The sequence below is a fragment of the Uranotaenia lowii genome, chromosome 3, assembly GCF_029784155.1.
Source record: "Uranotaenia lowii strain MFRU-FL chromosome 3, ASM2978415v1, whole genome shotgun sequence".
Taxonomy (NCBI): Eukaryota; Metazoa; Arthropoda; class Insecta; order Diptera; family Culicidae; genus Uranotaenia; species Uranotaenia lowii.
Window position 1 is genome coordinate 34,928,625 of NC_073693.1, and position 21,677 is coordinate 34,950,301.

Below are 21,677 nucleotides of genomic sequence, written 5' to 3' on the forward strand. Positions count from 1 at the left end.
TCTAGTCTTCAAACGTTATTGATTTTTTTAGGCAATATTGAAGCTAGTATATCATAAATTATGCTGGACTTTAAAATAGGAAAAAATAGATGGATTAAAAAAATAAGCTCCAAAAATATTCCCTGTCAAAGCAGAATAATTCAGTTTCGGAAAATTCTTATTGGAAGGCTGTTGCTATTTTAAACTCAGGTTGATGGCAGAGGACAAGCCCCGTGGACACCATTTGCTGCATTGAAAAATTAACAAAGAGAAAAGAAATTCATGACAGAGAATCGTAAGTTGCCATAACAGTGTTTCTATGAAGCAATTTCTGAGACCAAGTTCTTAATATGAATTTAGATTTGTAATCTGAATTCTGATTTCAAAATCTTTATGAATACCGATTTTTCAAACATTTTTAAAATTGAACAGAACGCAATTTAGATAGCAAAAAGATTAAAATAAAAAAAAAAAACAAATCAGAATCCTTATTCTGAATCTCAATTTTGAGTCTAACTGCCGAATCTCAATCGAAATTTCATATCAATTTGTTATTCGAACAAAATTACATCTATATCTATCTAAAAAGCAATTTTAAAATCTGAATGGTTTTTGTTTCATTTTGTTCTAAATTTTCAATCTGAACAAGATGTAGAATTCAAAATCTGAATTCTGAATCTGCATCTAATTTTGAATTCTTATTACTGAGCTTTAAATGACTTCTCAATCTGAACTCTGCCTGAATCCTAAATCCGAACTGGCTTCGAAATTGGATTCTGATTTAGGATTTTTTATCTGAGTTCCGAATAAATTTTCTGTATCTGGAATAATAGTCTTTAAGCAAAACTGAATCGTGATGTCATATATTAATTCTGAATACAAACATTGAATCGAAATTCCGATTTGCAAAACTAAAATTGAATGAAAATCTGAATCCTGAGTTTAATTCTGAATCTAAATTCAGGTCCAAACCTGAATCTGGTTCTCAATTCTGTTCTTCAATTCGGAATCTGAACTATGAAATTTAATTCTGGTTCTGAATTCTGAATCACAACGCTGGTTCTGAATTTAAATACTGACCCTGAAACTGAATTCTTTAAGATAAGTTAACCACCGTTAATTAAGTTTTGTAAATTGTTTTTCGGCATATCGGTGAAATGTATATTCTTGGAGAAAGAATATCAGAAATGAAATTTTATGAAGATGGATAGAAGAGTGAGAAGAAAATTTGACAGATGTTGAAAAGAGCGAAAGAGCATTTTTGCGAGGAAAACTTATTAACGTACACCATACTTTACCCCGCAACATTTCATTATTTAGGAGAAGTAGTACCGGGATAGAGGTGGCACTACCTTAACCTATACAATGAAATCTGGTTGGTCCGAAGTCTACATGTGGTGAACACGTATACCCCGGACGGGCAAAATATGGCGTACGTTAAGCTCCAGAAAGCTTCCCTATTGCGCGCAATGGTTCCATCGATGCGCTAGCCGTCTTGATATTTCGTTATCACGGCATGAATGCACTGTATGAGTGCTAATCATTAGGGTCAACGGTCCAATTTGGCTAAGCCCGATTTATTTTTGAACCATTGCACAATGGGGAAAAAAGTGTACAAACCGCGAAGAAATTCAACATCTTTCGTGCTACATGACCAAAATCTATGAAAATATACTTTCCTTTTGTGAAAATTTACGGAGAATTGATTGGACATAGTTTCAAACGCCGTACAAGCTTACGAAAGGAGATATAGTGCCTTTTTAACCCCTTATTCCCCTATATTTTGTAAACATTCCAGAAAAACACTGATTCGAACCAGAGAATTTTGAATGAAAACAGACCTATCGTGTGTAATTTTTTCTGAGGAATCGAATGAAGGCTGTTCTGGCCTCCGCACGCTTCAGAAAATGGAGTTATGGCTGTTTTTACCCTCAATTCCCCTATATTTTTCAATTATTTCAGAAAAAAGCTTATTCGAACTTAAAAATTTTGAACCAAATGGGTTGTATTTTGTGTGATTTTTTCCGAAAAATCGAATGAATGCTGTTTGAGCCCCCGCACGCTTTGGAAAATGGAGTTATGGCTGTTTTACCCTAAATTCCCCTCAATTTTTCAAATTGTTAAGGAAAAGCATGTTCGGACTTGAAAATTTTGAATCTTTTGGGACGTATCTTGTGTAATTTTTTCCGAGGAATCCAATAAAGGCTGTTTGAGCCACCGCACGCTTCGGAAAATGAAGTTATGGCTGTTTTTACCCTCAATTCCCCTACATTTTTCAATAATTTAAGAAAAAAGCATGTTCGGACTTGAAAAATTTGAACCAAATGGAATAAATCCTATGTGATTTTTTCTGAGGAATCCAACGAAGCCTATTTGAGCCACCGCACGGATTAGGAACAGGAGCTATGGCTGTTTTACCCTCAAATGCCCAACATTTTTGAAATAGCTCAGAAAAAGCATGTTGAGACCAGATAATTATGAACCAAAAGTAAAGTATTTTGTGGAGTTTTTCCCGAGGAATCGAATGAAGGCTGTTTGAGCCACCGCACGGATTGGAAACAGAAGTTATTGCTGTTTTACCCTCAATTTCCCTACATTTTTCAAATTGCTCAGAAAAAGCATGTTCGGACTCGAAAATTTTGAACCAAATGGAACGTATCATGTGTGATTTTTTTCGGGGAATGCAACGAAGCCTATTTGACACACCGCACACATCGGAAACAGGAGTTATGGCTGTTTTACCCTCAATTCCCTTTCATTTTTTCAAAAAGTTCAGAAAAACCATGATCGGACTTGAAAATTTTGAACTAAACGAGACTTATCTTATGCAATTTTTTTCGAGGAATCCAATGAAGACTGTTTGAGCCACCGCACGCTTTAAAATAGTGAGTTATGGCTGTTTTTACCCTCGATTCTCCTACATTTTTCAATGATTTCAGAAAAATGTAGGGGAATTGAGGGTAAAACAGCCATAACTCACTATTTCAAAGCGTGCGGTGGCTCAAACAGGCTCCATTGGATTCCTCGGAAAAAATTGCATAAGATAAGTCTCGTTTAGCTCAAAATTTTCAAGTCCGATCATGGTTTTTCTGAACTTTTTGAAAAAATGAAAGGGAATTGAGGGTAAAACAGCCATAACTCCTGTTTCCGATGTGTGTGGTGTGTCAAATAGGCTTCGTTGCATTCCCCGAAAAAAATCACACCTTATCAGGTTCCATTTGGTTCAAAGTTTTAAAGTCCGAACATGATTTTTTCTTAAACCATTGAAAACTGTAGGGGAATTGAGGGTAAAAACAGCCAAAACTCCAATTTCCAAAGCATGCGGTTGCTCAAACAAGCTCCATTGGATTGCTCGGAAAAAATCACACAAGATACGTCCCAAAAGATTCAAAATTTTCAAGTCCGAACATGCGTTTTCTTAACAATTTGAAAATGTAGGGGAATTGTAGGTAAAACAGCCATAACTTCATTTTCCGAAGCGTGCGGCGGCTCAAACAGCCTTCATTCGATTCCTCGGGAAAAACTCCACAAAATACTTTACTTTTGGTTCATAATTATCTGGTCTCAACATGCTTTTTCTGAGCTATATCAAAAATGTTGGGCATTTGAGGGTAAAACAGCCATAGCTCCTGTTCCTAATCCGTGCGGTGGCTCAAATAGGCTTCGTTGGATTCCTAGGAAAAAATCACATAGGATTCATTCCATTTGGTTCAAATTTTTCAAGTCCGAACATGCTTTTTTCTTAAATTATTGAAAAATGTAGGGGAATTGAGGGTAAAAACAGCCATAACTTCATTTTCCGAAGCGTGCGGTGGCTCAAACAGCCTTTATTGAATTTCTCGGAAAAAATTACACAAGATACGTCCCAAAAGATTCAAAATTTTCAAGTCCGAACATGCTTCTTCTTAACAATTTGAAAAATTGAGGGGAATTTAGGGTAAAACAGCCATAACTCCATTTTCCAAAGCGTGCGGGGGCTCAAACAGCATTCATTCGATTTCTCGGAAAAAATCACACAAAATACAACCCATTTGGTTCAAAATTTTCAAGTTTGAATAAGTTTTTTTCTGAAATAATTGAAAAATATAGGGGAATTGAGGGTAAAAACAGCCATAACTCCATTTTCTGAAGCGTGCGGAGGCCAGAACAGCCTTCATTCGATTCCTCAGAAAAAATTACACACGATAGGTCTGTTTTCATTCAAAATTCTCTGGTTCGAATCAGTGTTTTTCTGGAATGTTTACAAAATATAGGGGAATAAGGGGTTAAAAAGGCACTATATCTCCGTTCGTAAGCTTGTACGGCGTTTGAAACTATGTCCAATCGATTTTCCGGAAATTTTTACAAAAGAAAAGTATATTTTCATAGATTTGGGTCATGTAGCACGAAAGATATTGAATTTCTTCGCGGTTTGTACACTTTTTTCCCCATTGTGCATTGATTTAATTTTGATTTTTTTTTTTAAAGCCAATTATTTTGATTTTTTAAGATAAGTTAACCACCGTTAATTAAGTTTTGTAAATTGTTATTCGGCATATCGGTGAAATGTATATTCTTGGAGAAAGAATATCAGAAATGAAATTTTATGAAGATGGATAGAAGAGTGAGATTTCTGATATTCTTTCTCCAAGAATATACATTTCACCGATATGCCGAAAAACAATTTACAAAACTTAATTAACGGTGGTTAACTTATCTTAAAAAATCAAAATAATTGGCTTTAAAAAAAAAATCAAAATTAAATCAATGGTTCAAAAATAAATCGGGCTTAGCCAAATTGGACCGTTGACCCTAATGATTAGCACTCATACAGTGCATTCATGCCGTGATAACGAAATATCAAGACGGCTAGCGCATCGATGGAACCATTGCGCGCAATAGGGAAGCTTTCTGGAGCTTAACGTACGCCATATTTTGCCCGTCCGGGGTATACGTGTTCACCACATGTAGACTTCGGACCAACCAGATTTCATTGTATAGGTTAAGGTAGTGCCACCTCTATCCCGGTACTACTTCTCCTAAATAATGAAATGTTGCGGGGTAAAGTATGGTGTACGTTAATAAGTTTTCCTCGCAAAAATGCTCTTTCGCTCTTTTCAACATCTGTCAAATTTTCTTCTCACTCTTCTATCCATCTTCATAAAATTTCATTTCTGATATTCTTTCTCCAAGAATATACATTTCACCGATATGCCGAAAAACAATTTACGAAACTGAATTCAAAATCTGAATTGAGATTCTAAATCTTGAACAGGATCCAAATCCGCATATGAATCGTAATTTGTCTTCTTAATCTGAACTATAAAATTTGAATGCAAATCAGAATCTGATTCGTAAACTGAACATTGAATATGAATTTATATTTCAATTCTGAACTGAAATTTGAATCTGGATTTTTGTTTGATTTTATTCTGAATTTTCAATCAGATGATTTAAATATTGGGTTCAAATATGGAAGGGTAATCCTTAATGTTGTTGCTAGAAATTTCTAAATAGGAATCTTCCAATGCACAGTGGTGCAGAACATCAATCTAGCTGTACGAAATTAATAGCGCCCAGGGATGAAGAGATAGACATTTGATGTCTTCAGCAACATTGTAAAGTTTTACAAGGAGCATATTCTTATATCAAAATTTTTGCCGAGGGGTCCACCGATAGCGAGATAAAAATGCTAACTTTTTTGTTTTTCAAATTAGGGCTTTGATGTCTTGGACAAAGTTGTTTATCTGATCAAAATACATAAGTTTGTTGAATATGTCAAAGTCCTGTCACATCATCCTCAGGAGTTACAGTCAAAGTAAAAAAAATCTCTTGAAAAAACAGTTTTTTGAACCTGACATGTTGTAGATTGGATAAAATGGTTCGCTATCTTTGAAACAAAGTTGTAACATGCCACGATCTACAATTGTCTCATACATTATGACGGGTTTAGAAGTTGCTGAAGCTCTATAGAAAGCAATTAGTGTATTTTATTGGCAATTTTGGAAGGCTCGTACATCAAAAAGTGCACATTTTCGCAACATCCCCTTTTTTGTGATTATTTTTAATGATAAGCGGAACCATTTCCATCTGAAATAAACGCGGAAATCGGTGGAACTAGTAGAAATTTGAATGATTGAAAATACACATTTCATGTAAAAATTAACTATTTTTCTTATGGAAAAAACGTTAAAAAATTTAATTGATTAATAAAATGTTGCAGTTTTCTTTTATATATTTTGTTTTATTAAAAGGCATTTAAATTCAATTAAAACTTACGACTCAACGAAAAGACAAAAGCGAATTGCTTGTAAGATTGGTTACTTGGATACAGTTACTTGGAACCAGTTGAAGCCGTTATATTGTAATGGCAAAATTCTATTATTCAAATACTAATTTAGTGCTCTACCAAATTTAACAGATAAGTTCCATTCATTTTTTTGGGGTTTAAATGATTTGAAAAATCGAATTTAAATGTCTTTTAATAAAACTAAATATAAAAAAGAAAATTGCAACACTTTAATAATAAATTAAATGTTTTAACGTTTTTTCTATACGTAAAATAGGTAATTTTTACATAAAATTTTTATTTTCAACCATTCAAATCTCTACTAGTTCCACCGATTTCCGCGCTAATTTCAAATGGAAATGGTTTCGCTTATCATTAAAAATAATCACAAAAAAGGGGATGTTGCGAAAATGTGCACTTTTCGATGGACGAGCCTCCCAAAATTGCCAATAAAATACACTAAATGCTTTCTATAGAGCTTCAGCAACTTCTAAACCCGTCATAATGTATGAGACAATTGTAGATCGTGGCATGTTACAACTTTGTTTCAAAGATAGCGAACCATTTTATCCAATCTACAACATGTCAGGTTCAAAAAACTGTTTTTTCAAGAGATTTTTTTTACTTTGACTGTAACTCCTGAGGATGATGTGACAGGACTTTGACATATTCAACAAACTTATGTATTTTGATCAGATAAACAACTTTGTCCAAGACATCAAAGCCCTAATTTGAAAAACAAAAAAGTTAGCATTTTTATCTCGCTATCGGTGGACCCCTCGGCAAAAATTTTGATATAAGAATATGCTCCTTGTAAAACTGAACAATGTTGCTGAAGACATCAAATGTCTATCTCTTCATCCCTGGGCGCTATTAATTTCGTACAGCTAGATTGATGTTCTGCACCACTGTGCAATGCATTGAATTGGTGCCATGTGCTGTAGTTATGTATCGCTAGAATCAAAAAAAAATTATCCTCTAAGAATGGAAAATGCTTCAGCAAAACAAAGTATAGTGCATTTAAATTCAATCTGATTTGTGAATCAGATTTCGAAATTTCAATCTGTTTCGAAAACTTGAATATGCTAAATCTAAAATCAGAAATTCAAATTTAAATCCTGAGTTTACATCTAATTTTGAATTCAAATTATGTACTGAGTTTTCAATCACTTCTCAATTAGAATCGGAATCCTAAATCTGAATCCTGAATCTGAACTATAAGTCGAAATTTGATCTGCAGTTTTGATCTGAATTTGGGATAAAAATTGTGAGTCTGAACTTATAGTCAGTCTTCAAACTTTACTGAATCGTGATGGCATATCATTATTCTCAATCTGAATTCAAAATTCTGATTCTCTTAACTGAAACTGAATCCACGTACTGAGTCCTGAATTTTAACTCTGAATCTAAATTTGTCTTAACACATTAAGAACCTCGAAAAAAAATCTTGGCGATAAACATCAAAATTTGGGGGGTTGGTTCTAGTTTTGTCGAACAAAATTTTAATTTTTAAATTAAATCATTCGATTTGTGCTTCTTAGTGTAGCAGAGTCGCGGCGATAGTGTATCTCGTGCTTGATCCTCTATGCGTTAATGCAGAATTGAAATTCTGAACCTGAATAATAACAAAATAAATTGACTTACGTGCTCACGGATCCACTTCCTGACCAGCTTCGTTAGTGGCAACAATTTGTCTCCTCGCTTCCATGGATTCGTCTTAGACTGCTGTGGACCTTCTTGGAACGCACTCACGGTCCGATGAGGAACACAAATCCGTGGCGAGTCCTCCCACCCATTTTCCGATTGCACTGTCATCTGTTACCAAAGATCCCTTGAGCAATTCCACGGTTTTGAAGCATTTTGCTTCAGATGGTCAGGGGCCTGATGTTAGTAGTCTAAAAATAAGTAAAGATGATTGATTGAGATGGAACTAAAAATTTAAACTTTAGTATACCTACCAAAAAGACCAAAATGACGTCCGCATCGGGCTTCTGCTCCATTGAAACGGTTCAGGTCATCTTGATCGAGATTGGCTAGGGCTAGACCTGTGGTAACTTATATGCGGATATTGGTGTCCTGGTTCCAGCGAGACAAAATTCCAATACAAAATTCGGACGGTTCCACCTCGTAGCGGGACATGCTAACCGGATGATTGACTCCATCCTCGCCTACCGGCCTACCGCCTAGTGCGGATGTAAGAAGATGTGCCCCAGGACAGCAGCGGAACTTACCTTCTCTCGAGTTGCGCGACAATAGCTCGAACACAATTGGACGGTCCAGTTTGTTTACATTTTCATTGAGTTACGTGAGTGCACAAATGAGTGTCCGTCAACCTCATCGGCTATCTACACTGAGAGTTTATGTTGCCGGTTAAATATGAACTGGAATTGAATTATTTTTTAACATTGCTGCAATACGAATATGAGTTTTGAATCTGCATAATGCATTAAGGTTCTGAAATCCGGATCCTCATTTCACAACTTGAGTCTAAACTACGTATGTTATGAGTCTGAATTCGAATTCTGAATCTGAATTCTGAGCTTGTTTGATATTCTCAAATTGGTTTCTGAATCTGAAAAATCTGGTATCGGATAATCGTGGAGTTGTGGTAGCACTCCGAACTCTCGTGCTGCTGGTCATAGGTTTGTTAAATTGATAAATGATAAGAACATCAAACATATCTTTATTAAAAAAGTTTAACCTAATAAAAAAAATTATAACATCATGAGTATGAGTATTTAGACAATAATTTGAACTGGATTTGCTCTAGAATACTTTCCAATGATAGTTTCCAATGATAATGATAAACTCTGGATCTGAGTTCTGAATTTGGATCTTAATTTCGAATCTGATCTTTGAATTTTAATACGTAATAAGAGTTTTGAACTGAAATTCCCATATAAAGTTTAAATTTGAATTTGTTTTCAGAGCTTTGGAATCTCAACTCGAATTCCGAATTCTGTGCATGAAATCTTAATTTTCTTAATCTTATATTTTAAATATGAATTCTCCTTATCTAAGTTTGTGGCATATCGGCAAATTGAAAATCTAATTAGAGAGCAATTATGATAGACATGAAAATTGATAGGTGGAAAGGTCAAAGCTAGAGCGCTTTGGGTAGAAGAAACGAATAGATGGTGAAACTGTGAGCTTAGGGCATTGTTTTTTATCGACAGCATGAAACTACTTGTGTGATTCTTTACCGCGCACCTGCTGGCTGTTTGTAGTAAGTGACGAAGAAGCCACATTGCTACCCACAACCAGCCCAGATGGGTCGAACACATGATATTGCGTCCGACCGGGCAAAAAATCACACAAGCAGCGCTCACAAGTGCTGTTTTGATTGCTGAACCAATTCTATCGATGCGTGCTACTTGTTCAGGTACATCAGATGGTTGCTACTTATTGTTTTTCGCATATTATCCATCCGCTGCCTTACTTTTTCGCCAAGTGCCTCGTGTTGAATCGTGTTGGTATTTGTTTTCCCATTTCCCCCCTTCTTTTTTAGCCATTTGATTTTGTTATCTTATTTTGATCGCCGCTGGGATATATTCTTATCTAAGTTTGTGGCATATCGGCAAATTGAAAATCTAATTAGAGAGCATTGGTTCAGCAATCAAAACAGCACTTGTGAGCGCTGCTTGTGTGATTTTTTGCCCGGTCGGACGCAATATCATGTGTTCGACCCATCTGGGCTGGTTGTGGGTAGCAATGTGGCTTCTTCGTCACTTACTACAAACAGCCAGCAGGTGCGCGGTAAAGAATCACACAAGTAGTTTCATGCTGTCGATAAAAAACAATGCCCTAAGCTCACAGTTTCACCATCTATTCGTTTCTTCTACCCAAAGCGCTCTAGCTTTGACCTTTCCACCTATCAATTTTCATGTCTATCATAATTGCTCTCTAATTAGATTTTCAATTTGCCGATATGCCACAAACTTAGATAAGAATATATCCCAGCGGCGATCAAAATAAGATAACAAATATGAATTCTAGAAGTAATTTCCGAATCCAAGTTCTTTATATGAACTTAAATTTTGAATCAGAATTCAGAGTTTGAAGTGTTATTGGATACTGATTAAATACTGATTCTTCGAAACGGTTGGATGAAAAACTGAAGTTCCAAAAAGTTTTCGAATCAGTCAACCACAATTAGTAATTGCGTATGCGGAACTGTCTTAGTTTTTGAACTTACATATTTCTATACTTCCTCTTAACCCCCTATCACCGATCTGAAAGGAAAGCTGTTGTTTTTGTTGCCTTGTCCAGAATCGCCATTTGCTGCATGGCGGTAGAAAAAGAGCCAGAACGTATCATTGCAGTTTTGCTGTGATAACGACAAACGGCAAACCGGCCAAAAGACAACGGCCTAAGTGTGATTGAGTTTTACCATCAAAATGTTTCCAACTCTTTCAGTTTGAACTACTTAATCCCTATCGTTCACTTATGGTCAAGTGGTTAGCATGCTTGTTCGATGATCTTTTTGTCAAATTTTCGATCGCCTCCGTAATGAATTTAGCGATTGCTGGCTACTGCTGCTGAGCAAATGGCTACCTTTTTTGGAGCCGACATAAGCATGATATTTACTATGGAATAGACAAATTTTAAACAATTTTGTTTTTTTTTTGGTTTTGAGATAGGTCCTACAGGAAAAAAAATCCAATTTTTTGATACTAAATTCATCAAAATCGTGAAACCTAGAATAGGAGTTAATGTGTTAAGAACGTTTTTATGGAACATACAAATTGACGGACATCATCGTAACTCGTCGAGCTGAGTCGATTGGTACCTATAAAGTGGGGTCTTGGATTCTTAATTAATGATATCCCCAACTGACCGTTCGCTATGCCTTTCTGTAAGAAAGCCAAAAAGGTGCCCAGTACGTTTTTTGGAGGATAAACGAACTTATATTCAACGAGTTCATTTATAATCCAAATAATTCAAACTGTTAAAGTTTGAGAGCCACATATCTCGACGCTCACTAGTGGTCAAGGGGTTAACCTCCTAGACTCTCATGCTAGATGGCGTGGGATCGATTCTCTGCTGTTTTATGAAATTTTTGTCAAATTTTTGATCGCCTTTGTAATTAATTTAGCGATTGCTGGCTACTGCTGCTGAGCAAATGGCTACCTTTTTTGGAGCCAACGTAAGCATGATATGTTCTATGGAATAGAAAAATTTTAAACAATTTTGTTTTTTTTTGGTTTTGAAATAAGTCCTACAGGAAAAAAAATGCAATTTTTTGATACTAAATTCATCAAAATCGTGAAACCTAGAATAGGAGTTAATGTGTTAAGAACGTTTTTATGAAACATACAAATTTCCGGACATCATCGTAACTCGTCGAGCTGAGTCGATTGGTACCTATAAAGTGGGGTCTTGGACCCTTAATTAATGATATCCCCAACTGACCGTTCCCTATGCCTTTCTGTAAGAAAGCCAAAAAGCGATGCCCAGTACGTTTTTTAAGGGCAAAGCGAACTGGTATTTAAAGAGTTCATTTTTTTTTGTTCATTTTACAACTAGATAAATGAAACCAAATACAATATTGATGGCTGGCGTTGGCAAGAAGCCTAGAGTGATACTTTTTTAAAGCTTAACCTTGCTAAAAATGGTTTAAAAGAAAAGGATAGTGATATGAATGACAACTCATAAATTTGAACCTGAAGTTTGAATCTGAAATGTTAATCTGATTCCAAAATTTGAATTCTGAATAAAAAATTTGAACTTTAATTTTGACCATTTTTAATTTCTTAATTTCTAAACCTGAATCTAGGTTTGGGTTAATATGACTTCATGATCTTAATCCTGAAACTGAATCCACAGTCTTTGGTCTTAACACGACTTCTCAATCTAATGCTGAATCTGAATCTGGGTTCTGAATGTGAATCTGATTTTGAAATCTTGATCTGCATTTCGAATCTAAATTAAAATCTAAAGAAATTTAAAATCTAAATAGTTTAGCTATGCTGAATCTAAATCTCATATTTAATCGAAGTTTTTTATTCGATATCAGAATCTTTATTCGGAACTTTTATTCTATTCTGAATTTTGAGTATGAATGCAAAATTCGAATCTGGATTCCGATTTGAATTCTGAATGTGAATCCCTAATTGGTTTTACAAAAATTTATAAAAAATATGAACTGAACTCTGAGTTTGAAAGCTTCTAACAACTGAGAAATTTTATAAAATCGATTTATTAGTTTCAAATTCTCAGTCCAAATAGTAGTTCAGCTGGAGAAGTCATTTCATGAAAAAAGATCTGAAAAAAATCTGAATCTTCAGTTTAAACCTGAACTTCCGAACAAATGAAAGGTTGTTCAAAATCTGAGTTTGTATTCTGTATTTGAATTCGTTTAAAGTGAATTCTGAACATAAACTAGGGATGAATCATTCTTCGGGATTAAAATACCGGAAAAAACTGAATGTTTATATTTGAATTAGGATTCCTTATTTGATCATAAGTCTGAATTCAGTATTTTAATTCTTTTTTTTTTAGTCTTTATTTAAGAGGTTTTTAGTCGCAGGCTGGTTCGCCTCTGCCTCTTTTTTTTTGTATCGTTTATTTATAGAGGGGTTAACCTAAAGTTTTCACCCTCGGATTTGGAAAACAACATTTCTACAATTTTTCATCAAATTTCACTGTACAATTCACATATTTTTATGAACCTTATCAGCTTTTCTTCACTTTCTGTTTCGTTTTGCAGTATCACTTCTAGTCCTGCTTCCGGTAATATAATCTGTCTTATTGTTGAATATTTTTTTGGCATTCCAAAAGTAGCTGTTTCACAGTATTTTAATTCTGAATCTGAATTCCGAGTTTAAATTCTTTGATTGTGAATTCTGAATTAGATTAATGCGAATTGAGAATTTAAATTTAATTTTTGTATTTTAATATGAATACCGAATTGGTTCGAATCTCAATCTCATGTCTAATATAAATTTTAAATTTCATGCTGAATCTTAATTCCAGATCTTTACTCTAATCTAAATTTTGAATGCAAACGCAGGAACAATATAGATATGGATTCCGATTTGATTCCTGAAGCAGAACTCTGAAAAAAAAAAATAATACCAAAAATAATTTAAAAAGAAAATGAAAATTCTCATTTAGTATTAATCTACATACATTCATCTAAATCTGAATATGAATCTGAATTCTGGAATTTCTGGAATCTGATTTTTTATTTGAATCCTAAATCCGAATCTGAACTTTTGTTTATTTATTTATTCCGCCAATCAATCTCAATTCTGAATCGGAATTATTTTTTTAACATTCAGATGGTAATTTCGAATGCTTATTCTGAACTAAACACTGAATTAGAAATCTGAAAAACTCATTCAGTAAAAAAGATCAAAATTGAATCCTATGCTTCACACACAGCGTTTTCTCGCTTATACATTCGTGACCCATTTTTTAACTCCTGAAAGTAAGCTCATTTTACATCCGAGAACATCATGCCGGTGCACATAGGAGTGTTTCATCCAGAAACCTGACCAAATGTCAAAATTTAAATATGAACTATTACTAAAGTGTTCATGTTTGTTTGCTTCTTGAAGACATTTGAAATCGTAGCGGCTGTCGAAACTTCAATATTTTGATCATCTGGAATTTTACATCAAATCGTATAAAAAGTGTCTCACAGTTTAACGTGTGATAAAAAGTTTTAGAAGTAACTTAAAAACTTGCTCCTTTTTTGTAAAAGCCTTTCAATGCACCATGTTTATTTTAATATCTGATTGAAATTTGATCAAGAAAATATAAGTTTTCCAAATAAAAGTTTAAGATTGTTCTTTCGAGCTTATTATAAGTAAACAATTCATTTACCTAACTACATATTTTCATTAATTTTAATCTCGTGAATAATTCGTAAAAGTAGCAGTATTTTTTTTAATTTTGAAAATTATACTCTGTTTTTTATCAACATAGATAACTTTTGAATTTCCAGTTACGGGTTGATGTCAAGTATTTATTCAAATTATTTTTTTTTTGTTAACAAAATAAACCTCCATCCAAATCTAATATTTTTAGAAAAGGTCTCATTGAAATTTCGCGATGTTCTCCAGATAGATGAAAAATACGTGAAGGATGTTTCAAACTAGCATCACAAATGAGCTGAAGGCAGTGGGATGTTTAAAAATATTCGAAAAAATTCTGAGACACATACATAAAGAAAAGAAACAATCAAACACATTTGGTAGAACAAACAATGGTCATATTTATTAATGCAAACTGAAGTGAAAATCAGGACAGTAAAATTGTAAGAAAATTCGGACATTTTCATTACAATAATTGATTTCATTTACTTTAAACATGGTTGAAGATAATTTTTGAAGCATCAAATGGATTCGATACTGATAACGACTTTTTTTTTATTAGAATTTTGTTTGCTACAAAAGAAGATTTTTTTTGGTCTAATTGTAAAAGTGATCAATTTTCAGTTTATACTGCCAAAAGATTATTTATATTTTAAACTATTCGGTGGAATTTTGACATTTGTAGTATTTAACTTACATACTTTTTAGTTACATCGAAAACTAGAACGTTTCATCTTACTGTCAAAATCATTATTTCTAGTTGAAGTATTATTTTCCCTAGCTAAATTATTTAGATGTCTATTGAGCCTCAAGGTGGTGAATTTCTTTGATGTAAACTGTAAGTAAACTGTATGGAAAATCATCTTTTTCGTGTGCCGTCAAGCATTCATTCATCCAAGCATTCAAAATAAGTTGCATCAAATATTTCTGGTGTATAAATTACGTTCCTGTCTTATTTACTATCGATTAAATTATTTTCTTTATTCTGGTTTCCTTTTTAGAATTAGGTCCGCATTGTTTATCTGCCTGTGAAATGGGAAGGGAAGAATTACAAAAAATAGAATTCCTGGAAAATTTTGAGTATTTTATGATAGTGCTAACATTTTTTTACATGAATATCATCCGTCCTTTTCGGGATTGAAAATCCCTTAACCCTTTAATGCATAGCCTGCATCTGAATTCAAATATCTCGGAAACGCTTGGATATTTTTAAATGCTGTGTTAAAAAAATATATAGAAGGTTTTTTTTTGAAAGAAAAACAGTTTTTAGTAAGTCGCTGATTTTTTTTAAATTTGCAAATTCTTGCAAATTTTTTTAATCTCAATCAATCATAAACACCTTCCTGCACTTAATAAAAAAGGTTTAGTAGAAATTTTCAAAATCGTATTGACATAAATTAAGAATTTCTAAAATTATTTTTCAACTTGGATGGGCCATAATTTTTATAATTTTCAAAATAACGACTTTAAACCTGTTCAGTTGTGTTATTTGAATGAAAAGTCAAATTTCGTTGAAAATTCATTCAGGTTTTTTTTTATGAAAAAAAATTTTATTGATAAATTGATTTGGTTTTAAATATAAAATGCTTTAATCAAAATTTTGAAGAATTTTGCTAGGATGCATTTTTCCGATTTATTATTTACTATGGTATCCTGATTTAAAGTATATAGGTACACGCAAGATTTCTTTTAAAATTGAAAAAGCAAAGTTTTGCCTGATGAATACCCACACAATAAAACTAACCATTGATTAAACTTTTAACTCCTGGAATGGAAGACAATGAAAGACCTAACCACGGTCAGTAGTAGCAAATATTTGAAGTGTTAGCATCCTCATTTTCTGGATGTCACGAATAGAATCGACTGGAAAATTGCGACCGCACCGCAATTCTCTGTTATAACGTAGACTAGCCTGGTAATCCTTTTTGAATGACCAATTCCAGTAGCGAGCGTCCGACCGACCGGAACCGGAAAGAAATAAACAAAACATTTTTACTTTACTATCATCTGTCAGTCACTCGGTGGCGATCGGCAACGTTGGCTGTTTGCAAAATGTCACAGTCATCACTGTTTGCTCAAGTGCCAAACCCCCAGCCTGAGGTGTTGAATTCTTATTCATCGGAAGTGATTATTTATTGATGGGGAACGGGCGCCACCTTGTTGGAAACCCCGGCAAAGAAGGAAAACAAACCAAATCAAAGTACGGATGGAAATTCTGCGTTTTCCGTTTTCTTGAGTCACAGGCTCAGGTACGTGCCTCCCAAATTTAAGACGACATCAACGGGAAGAGTTCCTTTGTAGATTTATACACGTAACTAAACGCAACGAGCACCAGACGACAGCTAGACAAACTCTCGGAACGAAGAACGATCGAAGGACGGGTGCACGACCAAAAAATAAACAAGGTTTAAATTATGTTAAGCTAAAAGCTTGGAGCGAATTTCTTTCGCAGGAATTGTAACAACCGAAATTTTGCGCATCGAACCTTGGTAAACAAGGACAACCAACTGAAATGCGCTTCGAGGTTTTGAAAAAGAGAAAGAAAAATTAAGAAAGTTCTATGACAACGTTTCCGCGGAAGTTTCGAGTTTGTGTATATTTAAATCGATTTCCGTGCTAAAATGAATAGAAATTACTTTAATTTACATTTCTTCTTTCATTAAAACTTCCTACACAAAGATTCTTTCTAGTTGTTGACATTCTTTATTTGAAGCTGTTATCAAATTTAGTGACATTATTGAGAAAAAATACTGATATCTCTGGAGCCACAACTAAAGATTATACTTTATAAGGGTAAATTGAGCTCAACTTAGATCAGGACTGAATTCAGATTTTAGAGATGAAGTCTAACAAAAACTTCAGATTGAAAAAAAACTTAATTTTTGAAAGTTCAACTCTCTGGAGCAACCATATTAATACAATTTTAATCACCAAATATTCGAATAACATAACTAATCTAATTGTATTTTCCGTTCGTTTTCATCCCCAACAGACGACATCCCCATCCAAGGGCCGAAGGAGGAGAACGGCCAGCTGAGCAGTATTAACGAGGAGAACGAGACCGGCACCGGCGAGTCGGTTGCGAAATCCGGAACCGGTCCCGGCTCGAAGGCGAAAGATTCCAAAACTCACAAGGTGCTCGGAGGGCTGATGAAGTTGAAAGACAAGGACAAGGAGAAGGAGAAAGAGAAGGAAAAGGAGAAGGACGACGGAAGTGGAAAGCAATCGGGCACCAAGAAATCGGCCACGGTTACGGGAACGGGTGGTGCTTCCGGAGTCGCGACCGGTATCAAGGAAAAGCTGGTCGGCAAACAGTCGCTGCAGATGCAAACGGGAAGTGCAGAACTGATCGAAGCCGAGAAGACCAGTCCGCTGTTGATGGTGAAGCGCAAAAGTAGCAGCATAGATGTGGTTCCGTCGGCGGCCGATATGATTGGTGTCAAGCCGGTGATTCCGCTGTCCAATGGGGGTGTTATGCTTGGCGGGGGTGGAGATGACAAGGGACTCGGCAGTTTGGACGGTATCGAAAGGAATGGGGGCAGCAATACGTTGCAGCATCCGGTGCTGGAAGTTGTGGAGTCGTTCGATTCCGGCAACGAAATGACGCTCAACAACAACAACAACAATAACAGCATCAACAACCCGGATAAGTCGCTGTTGGAAAATCGAACGCATGGCAGTATACAAGTTAGTCAAGTCTAAAACACACAAACAAAAAAAAAACAAATCAGTTTTATATAGTTAGATTTTTTTTCTATATGTTCTGTTTTCGTCGTTATATTTTTGGTTGAGTAATTTGGTGTAAGTACGCTAGTTCGAGTATAATTGTGGTATTAATCTTATTTTTGGAAACGAGGACCTATGCTTAAAAGATATTTAGGAACAAACGGGACGCTTCTACCCTGTTGTATTTCTAGTTGTTATATTATAACCACCCACTGTTAAAACTGTGTCACTTATGAACAAACGGTATCGATAATAGAGATGAGCGCCGAGACCGAGGCAAACTTGGTAACGGTAACGTTTCACGGCCTTGGAGACAAAAAAAGATTTGAGTTTGTTTTCTTCCTTTCTCTGTATCTAAATCCATCCGAATTTTGTCCTTTTTGTATGTCGATTTGCTAGAAAGAATTGTATGATTTTCCCTTTCCAGGAACCTTCTGTTGTAAGTTTCTGTTTAGATGTTTGCTAGCTTATTCTGTGTTCTGTTAATCTTTGTAATTGATTTTTTTTTATAATTTTTTCTGATAACAACTGAGTTGAAGGTGTTTCACTTCCATGAAGTCAGTCGAAATAAGGTAACATTTAACAATTAATCAGAAAATGTCTGGAAGGTTCTACCAGAGCATCTGTCATAACAGCAAATCGACGGGTTTCTAGGTAAAAAGAGAAATGTTTACGTTTTCCTGCTATCCCTAGTACAGACCAACTTTGTTTGTCGGGTCAGCCATTAAAAGCTATTTACGACTTTGTAAATACAGCAGTACTTGGAACCGTACTTTTATTTATATTTTATTTTCAGATGAGATAAACCACTTTTTTTTCTAATTGAGAGACAGAGAGAAAAGTGTTAAGGATTGGCCTGTGTGTATGTGTGACAAATACAGTGCTTCAGAGAACAAGAGAGAACAATACAGTGCAGAAAACAATGTGAGCAAAACTTCTGCCGACCTTCTTTCTGGACCTTCTTGATATTCAAGCTGTTTGCATCCGTCTTAAAAATTTCGAAAATCTTTCACATCCGCTGCATCCCACTTCAGAAAATTGTCTAAGTAATCATCAACGCATTTGAGTCGCTCCTTGGTGTTAAATTTTGGAATTAGTTATTGAAGCGTGATCTGAAACGATTTGGGGTAGTTACAAAATACCCTGCCAGGCACAGTTCTTCGATATAACAGCTAACCTCATCTGCCATATTAGTGGACAGATTTCCAGAAAGATGACGTAGTTGTTATGAAAAATAGCGAGCTTCGTACTGAATTTTTCAGTTTTTTTTTCCATAAAAATTAGTTTATATGCCACTGTCTTCAAATTCATTAATTCGACTTCCAGATATATGAGTTGGTTATAAAAATACGGGTTGGTTAGCGGTTCTGTATAAAATGCGAATTTAGCGTGGAAATATCTAAAATCTCGAAGAAATTGTAATTACTGAAAACTATTTCCAAACATATTGTAAGCTAAAAAATTGAAAATATCGCAAGAGAACACTTCAAACAGTCTTAATGAATCATTTTATACGCAAGTTTCGAGTTAGTAAAATATTAAATTTGTAAATAATCTTTTCGCGTAACTATTTTCTTATTCATGTTTTGGGAGTGATTCTTAGCTGTTTATTGAACATATTTCATACTGAATTTAATTGTTTTATAATCAACTTTAGTTCCTTTTCACTAATTACTGAATTTTTTTTAATGAAAATTACGAAAACAAAGATTTAAGTTTGTTTCCTATGTAATGTATGGAAAATCTCATAACAACAACGTCACCAGGCTTGGCTTGGACCAATTTCACGCTCAACGTACGGTACCCTGTAATGAATATACTCTGCTTGCCAGGCACCAGCAGTGTTGTAAGTTTTTTTTTTGTCAGAAGGCATGATGCCCCCTGTTCAGCAGCTTATAATTTGTGTTTTTTATAAATTGGCACATAAAATTCCGCAAAAAATTATCCCAAATCGACACAGTCTATTGTAGTATCCGATTGATTTTTGTGTGTTTCTTTTTGAATGACAAATTACGTCGTATTTGTTAAATTAGTTTTCATAATAAAAAATGTTGACACAAAAATTACAAAATTCAATTTTTAAATTATTGATTTTTTTTTCAAAGTTGCCAACAGAAACTGAGAAATATGACAGAAGAAAGATAAACGTAAAAAGAGGAATGAGACTGGAGAGAAATGAGAATCGAGAAATGAGAATCGAGAAATAAAAAATGAGAAATAGAAATGAGAAATGAGAAATGACAAATGAGAAATAAGATATGAGATATGACATAAGAGATATGAGGAATAGGATATGAGATATGAGATATGAGATATGAGAAAAGAGATATGAGAAATGAGATATGAGGAAAGAGACAAAAGAAAAGGGATGTGAGAAATGAGAAATGAGAAATAAGAAACGAGAAACGAGAAATGAGGAATGAGAAATGAGGGATGAGGAATAAGAAATGTGTAATTAGATATGAGAAATGACAAATGAGAAATGAGATATAAGCGAATTGAGAAATGAGGAATAAGAAATGAGAAATTTGGAATGAGAAAAGAGAAATAAGAAAAGAGAAAAAAGCAAAGAGAAAAAAGAGAGTGAAAAAAGAGGAATTAGAGATAAACGATGAGAGATGAGCTGTTAAGAGATGACAGATAAGAGATGAGAGATGAGAGATGAGAGATGAGACATGAGAGATGAGAGATGAGAGATAAGAGATGAGAGATGAGAGATGAGAGATGAGAGATGAGAGATGAGAGATGAGAGATGAGAGATGAGAGATGAGAGATGAGAGATGAGAGATGAGAGATGAGAGATGAGAGATGAGAGATGAGAGATGAGAGATGAGAGATGAGAGATGAGAGATGAGAGATAAGAGATGAGAGATGAGAGATGAGAGATGAGAGATGAAAGATAGAGAATGGAGAAAAGAGAACAGAGAAAAGAGCAAATCTAAATGAGAGATGAGAGATAAGAGAAGAGAGAAGAGAGAGAGAGAAGAGAAGAGAGAAGAGAGAAGAGAGAAGAGAGAAGAAGAGAGAGAGAGAGAAGAAGAGAGAAGAGAGAAGAGAGAAGGAGAGAAGAGAGAAGAGAGAAGAGAGAAGAGAGAAGAGAGAAGAGAGAAGAGAGAAGAGAGAAGAGAAGAGAGAAGAGAGAAGAGAGAAGAGAGAAGAGAGAAGAGAGAAGAGAGAAGAGAGAGAGAGAAGAGAAGAGGAGAGAGAGAGAGAGAAGAGAGATGAAAGATGAGAGATAAGAAATGGGAGATGAGAGATGAGAGAAGAGAGAAGAGAGAAGAGATATGAAAGATGAGAGATGAGAGATGAGATGATGAGAGATGAGGGATGAGAGACAAGAGATGAGAGATGAGAGATGAGAGATAAGAGGTGAGAGATGAGAGGTGTAAGATGAGAGATGAGGAGTTGAGAAATGAGAGATGAGAGATGACAGATGAGAGATGAGAGATGAGAGATGAGAGATGAGAGATGAGAGATGAGAGATGAGAGATGAGAGATGAGAGATGAGAGATGAGAGATGAGAGATGAGAGATGAGAGATGAGAGATGAGAGATGAGAGATTAGAGATGAGAGATGAGAGATGAGAGATGAGAGATGAGAGATGAGAGATAACAGATGAGAGATGAGAGATGAGAGATGAGAGATGAAAGATGAGAGAGGAGAGATGAGAAATGAGAAATTAGAGATGAGAGAAGAGAGAAGAGATATGAAAGATGAGAGATGAGATATGAAAGATGAGAGATGAGATGAGAGATGAGAGATGAGAGATGAGAGATGAGAGATGAGAGATGAGAGATGAGAGATGAGAGATGAGAGATGAGAGATGAGAGATGAGAGATGAGAGATGAGAGATGAGAGATGAGAGATGAGAGATGAGAGATGAG

At 34.8% G+C, this 21,677-nt stretch overlaps 1 protein-coding gene across 2 annotated transcripts in view; it reads left to right on the forward strand.

Moving 5' to 3' along the window:
* LOC129754460 (hyccin) overlaps positions 1–20,776 on the forward strand; it is a 122,323-nt gene extending 101,547 nt beyond the window's left edge. For both annotated transcript variants that reach the window (XM_055750556.1, XM_055750555.1), the window contains one exon: positions 17,060–20,776. In XM_055750556.1, coding sequence (XP_055606531.1) covers positions 17,060–17,769 — 710 coding nt within the window. In that variant the 3' untranslated portion in view covers positions 17,770–20,776. The remainder of the gene's footprint in view (positions 1–17,059) is intronic.
* Positions 20,777–21,677: the final 901 nt, after the last annotated feature.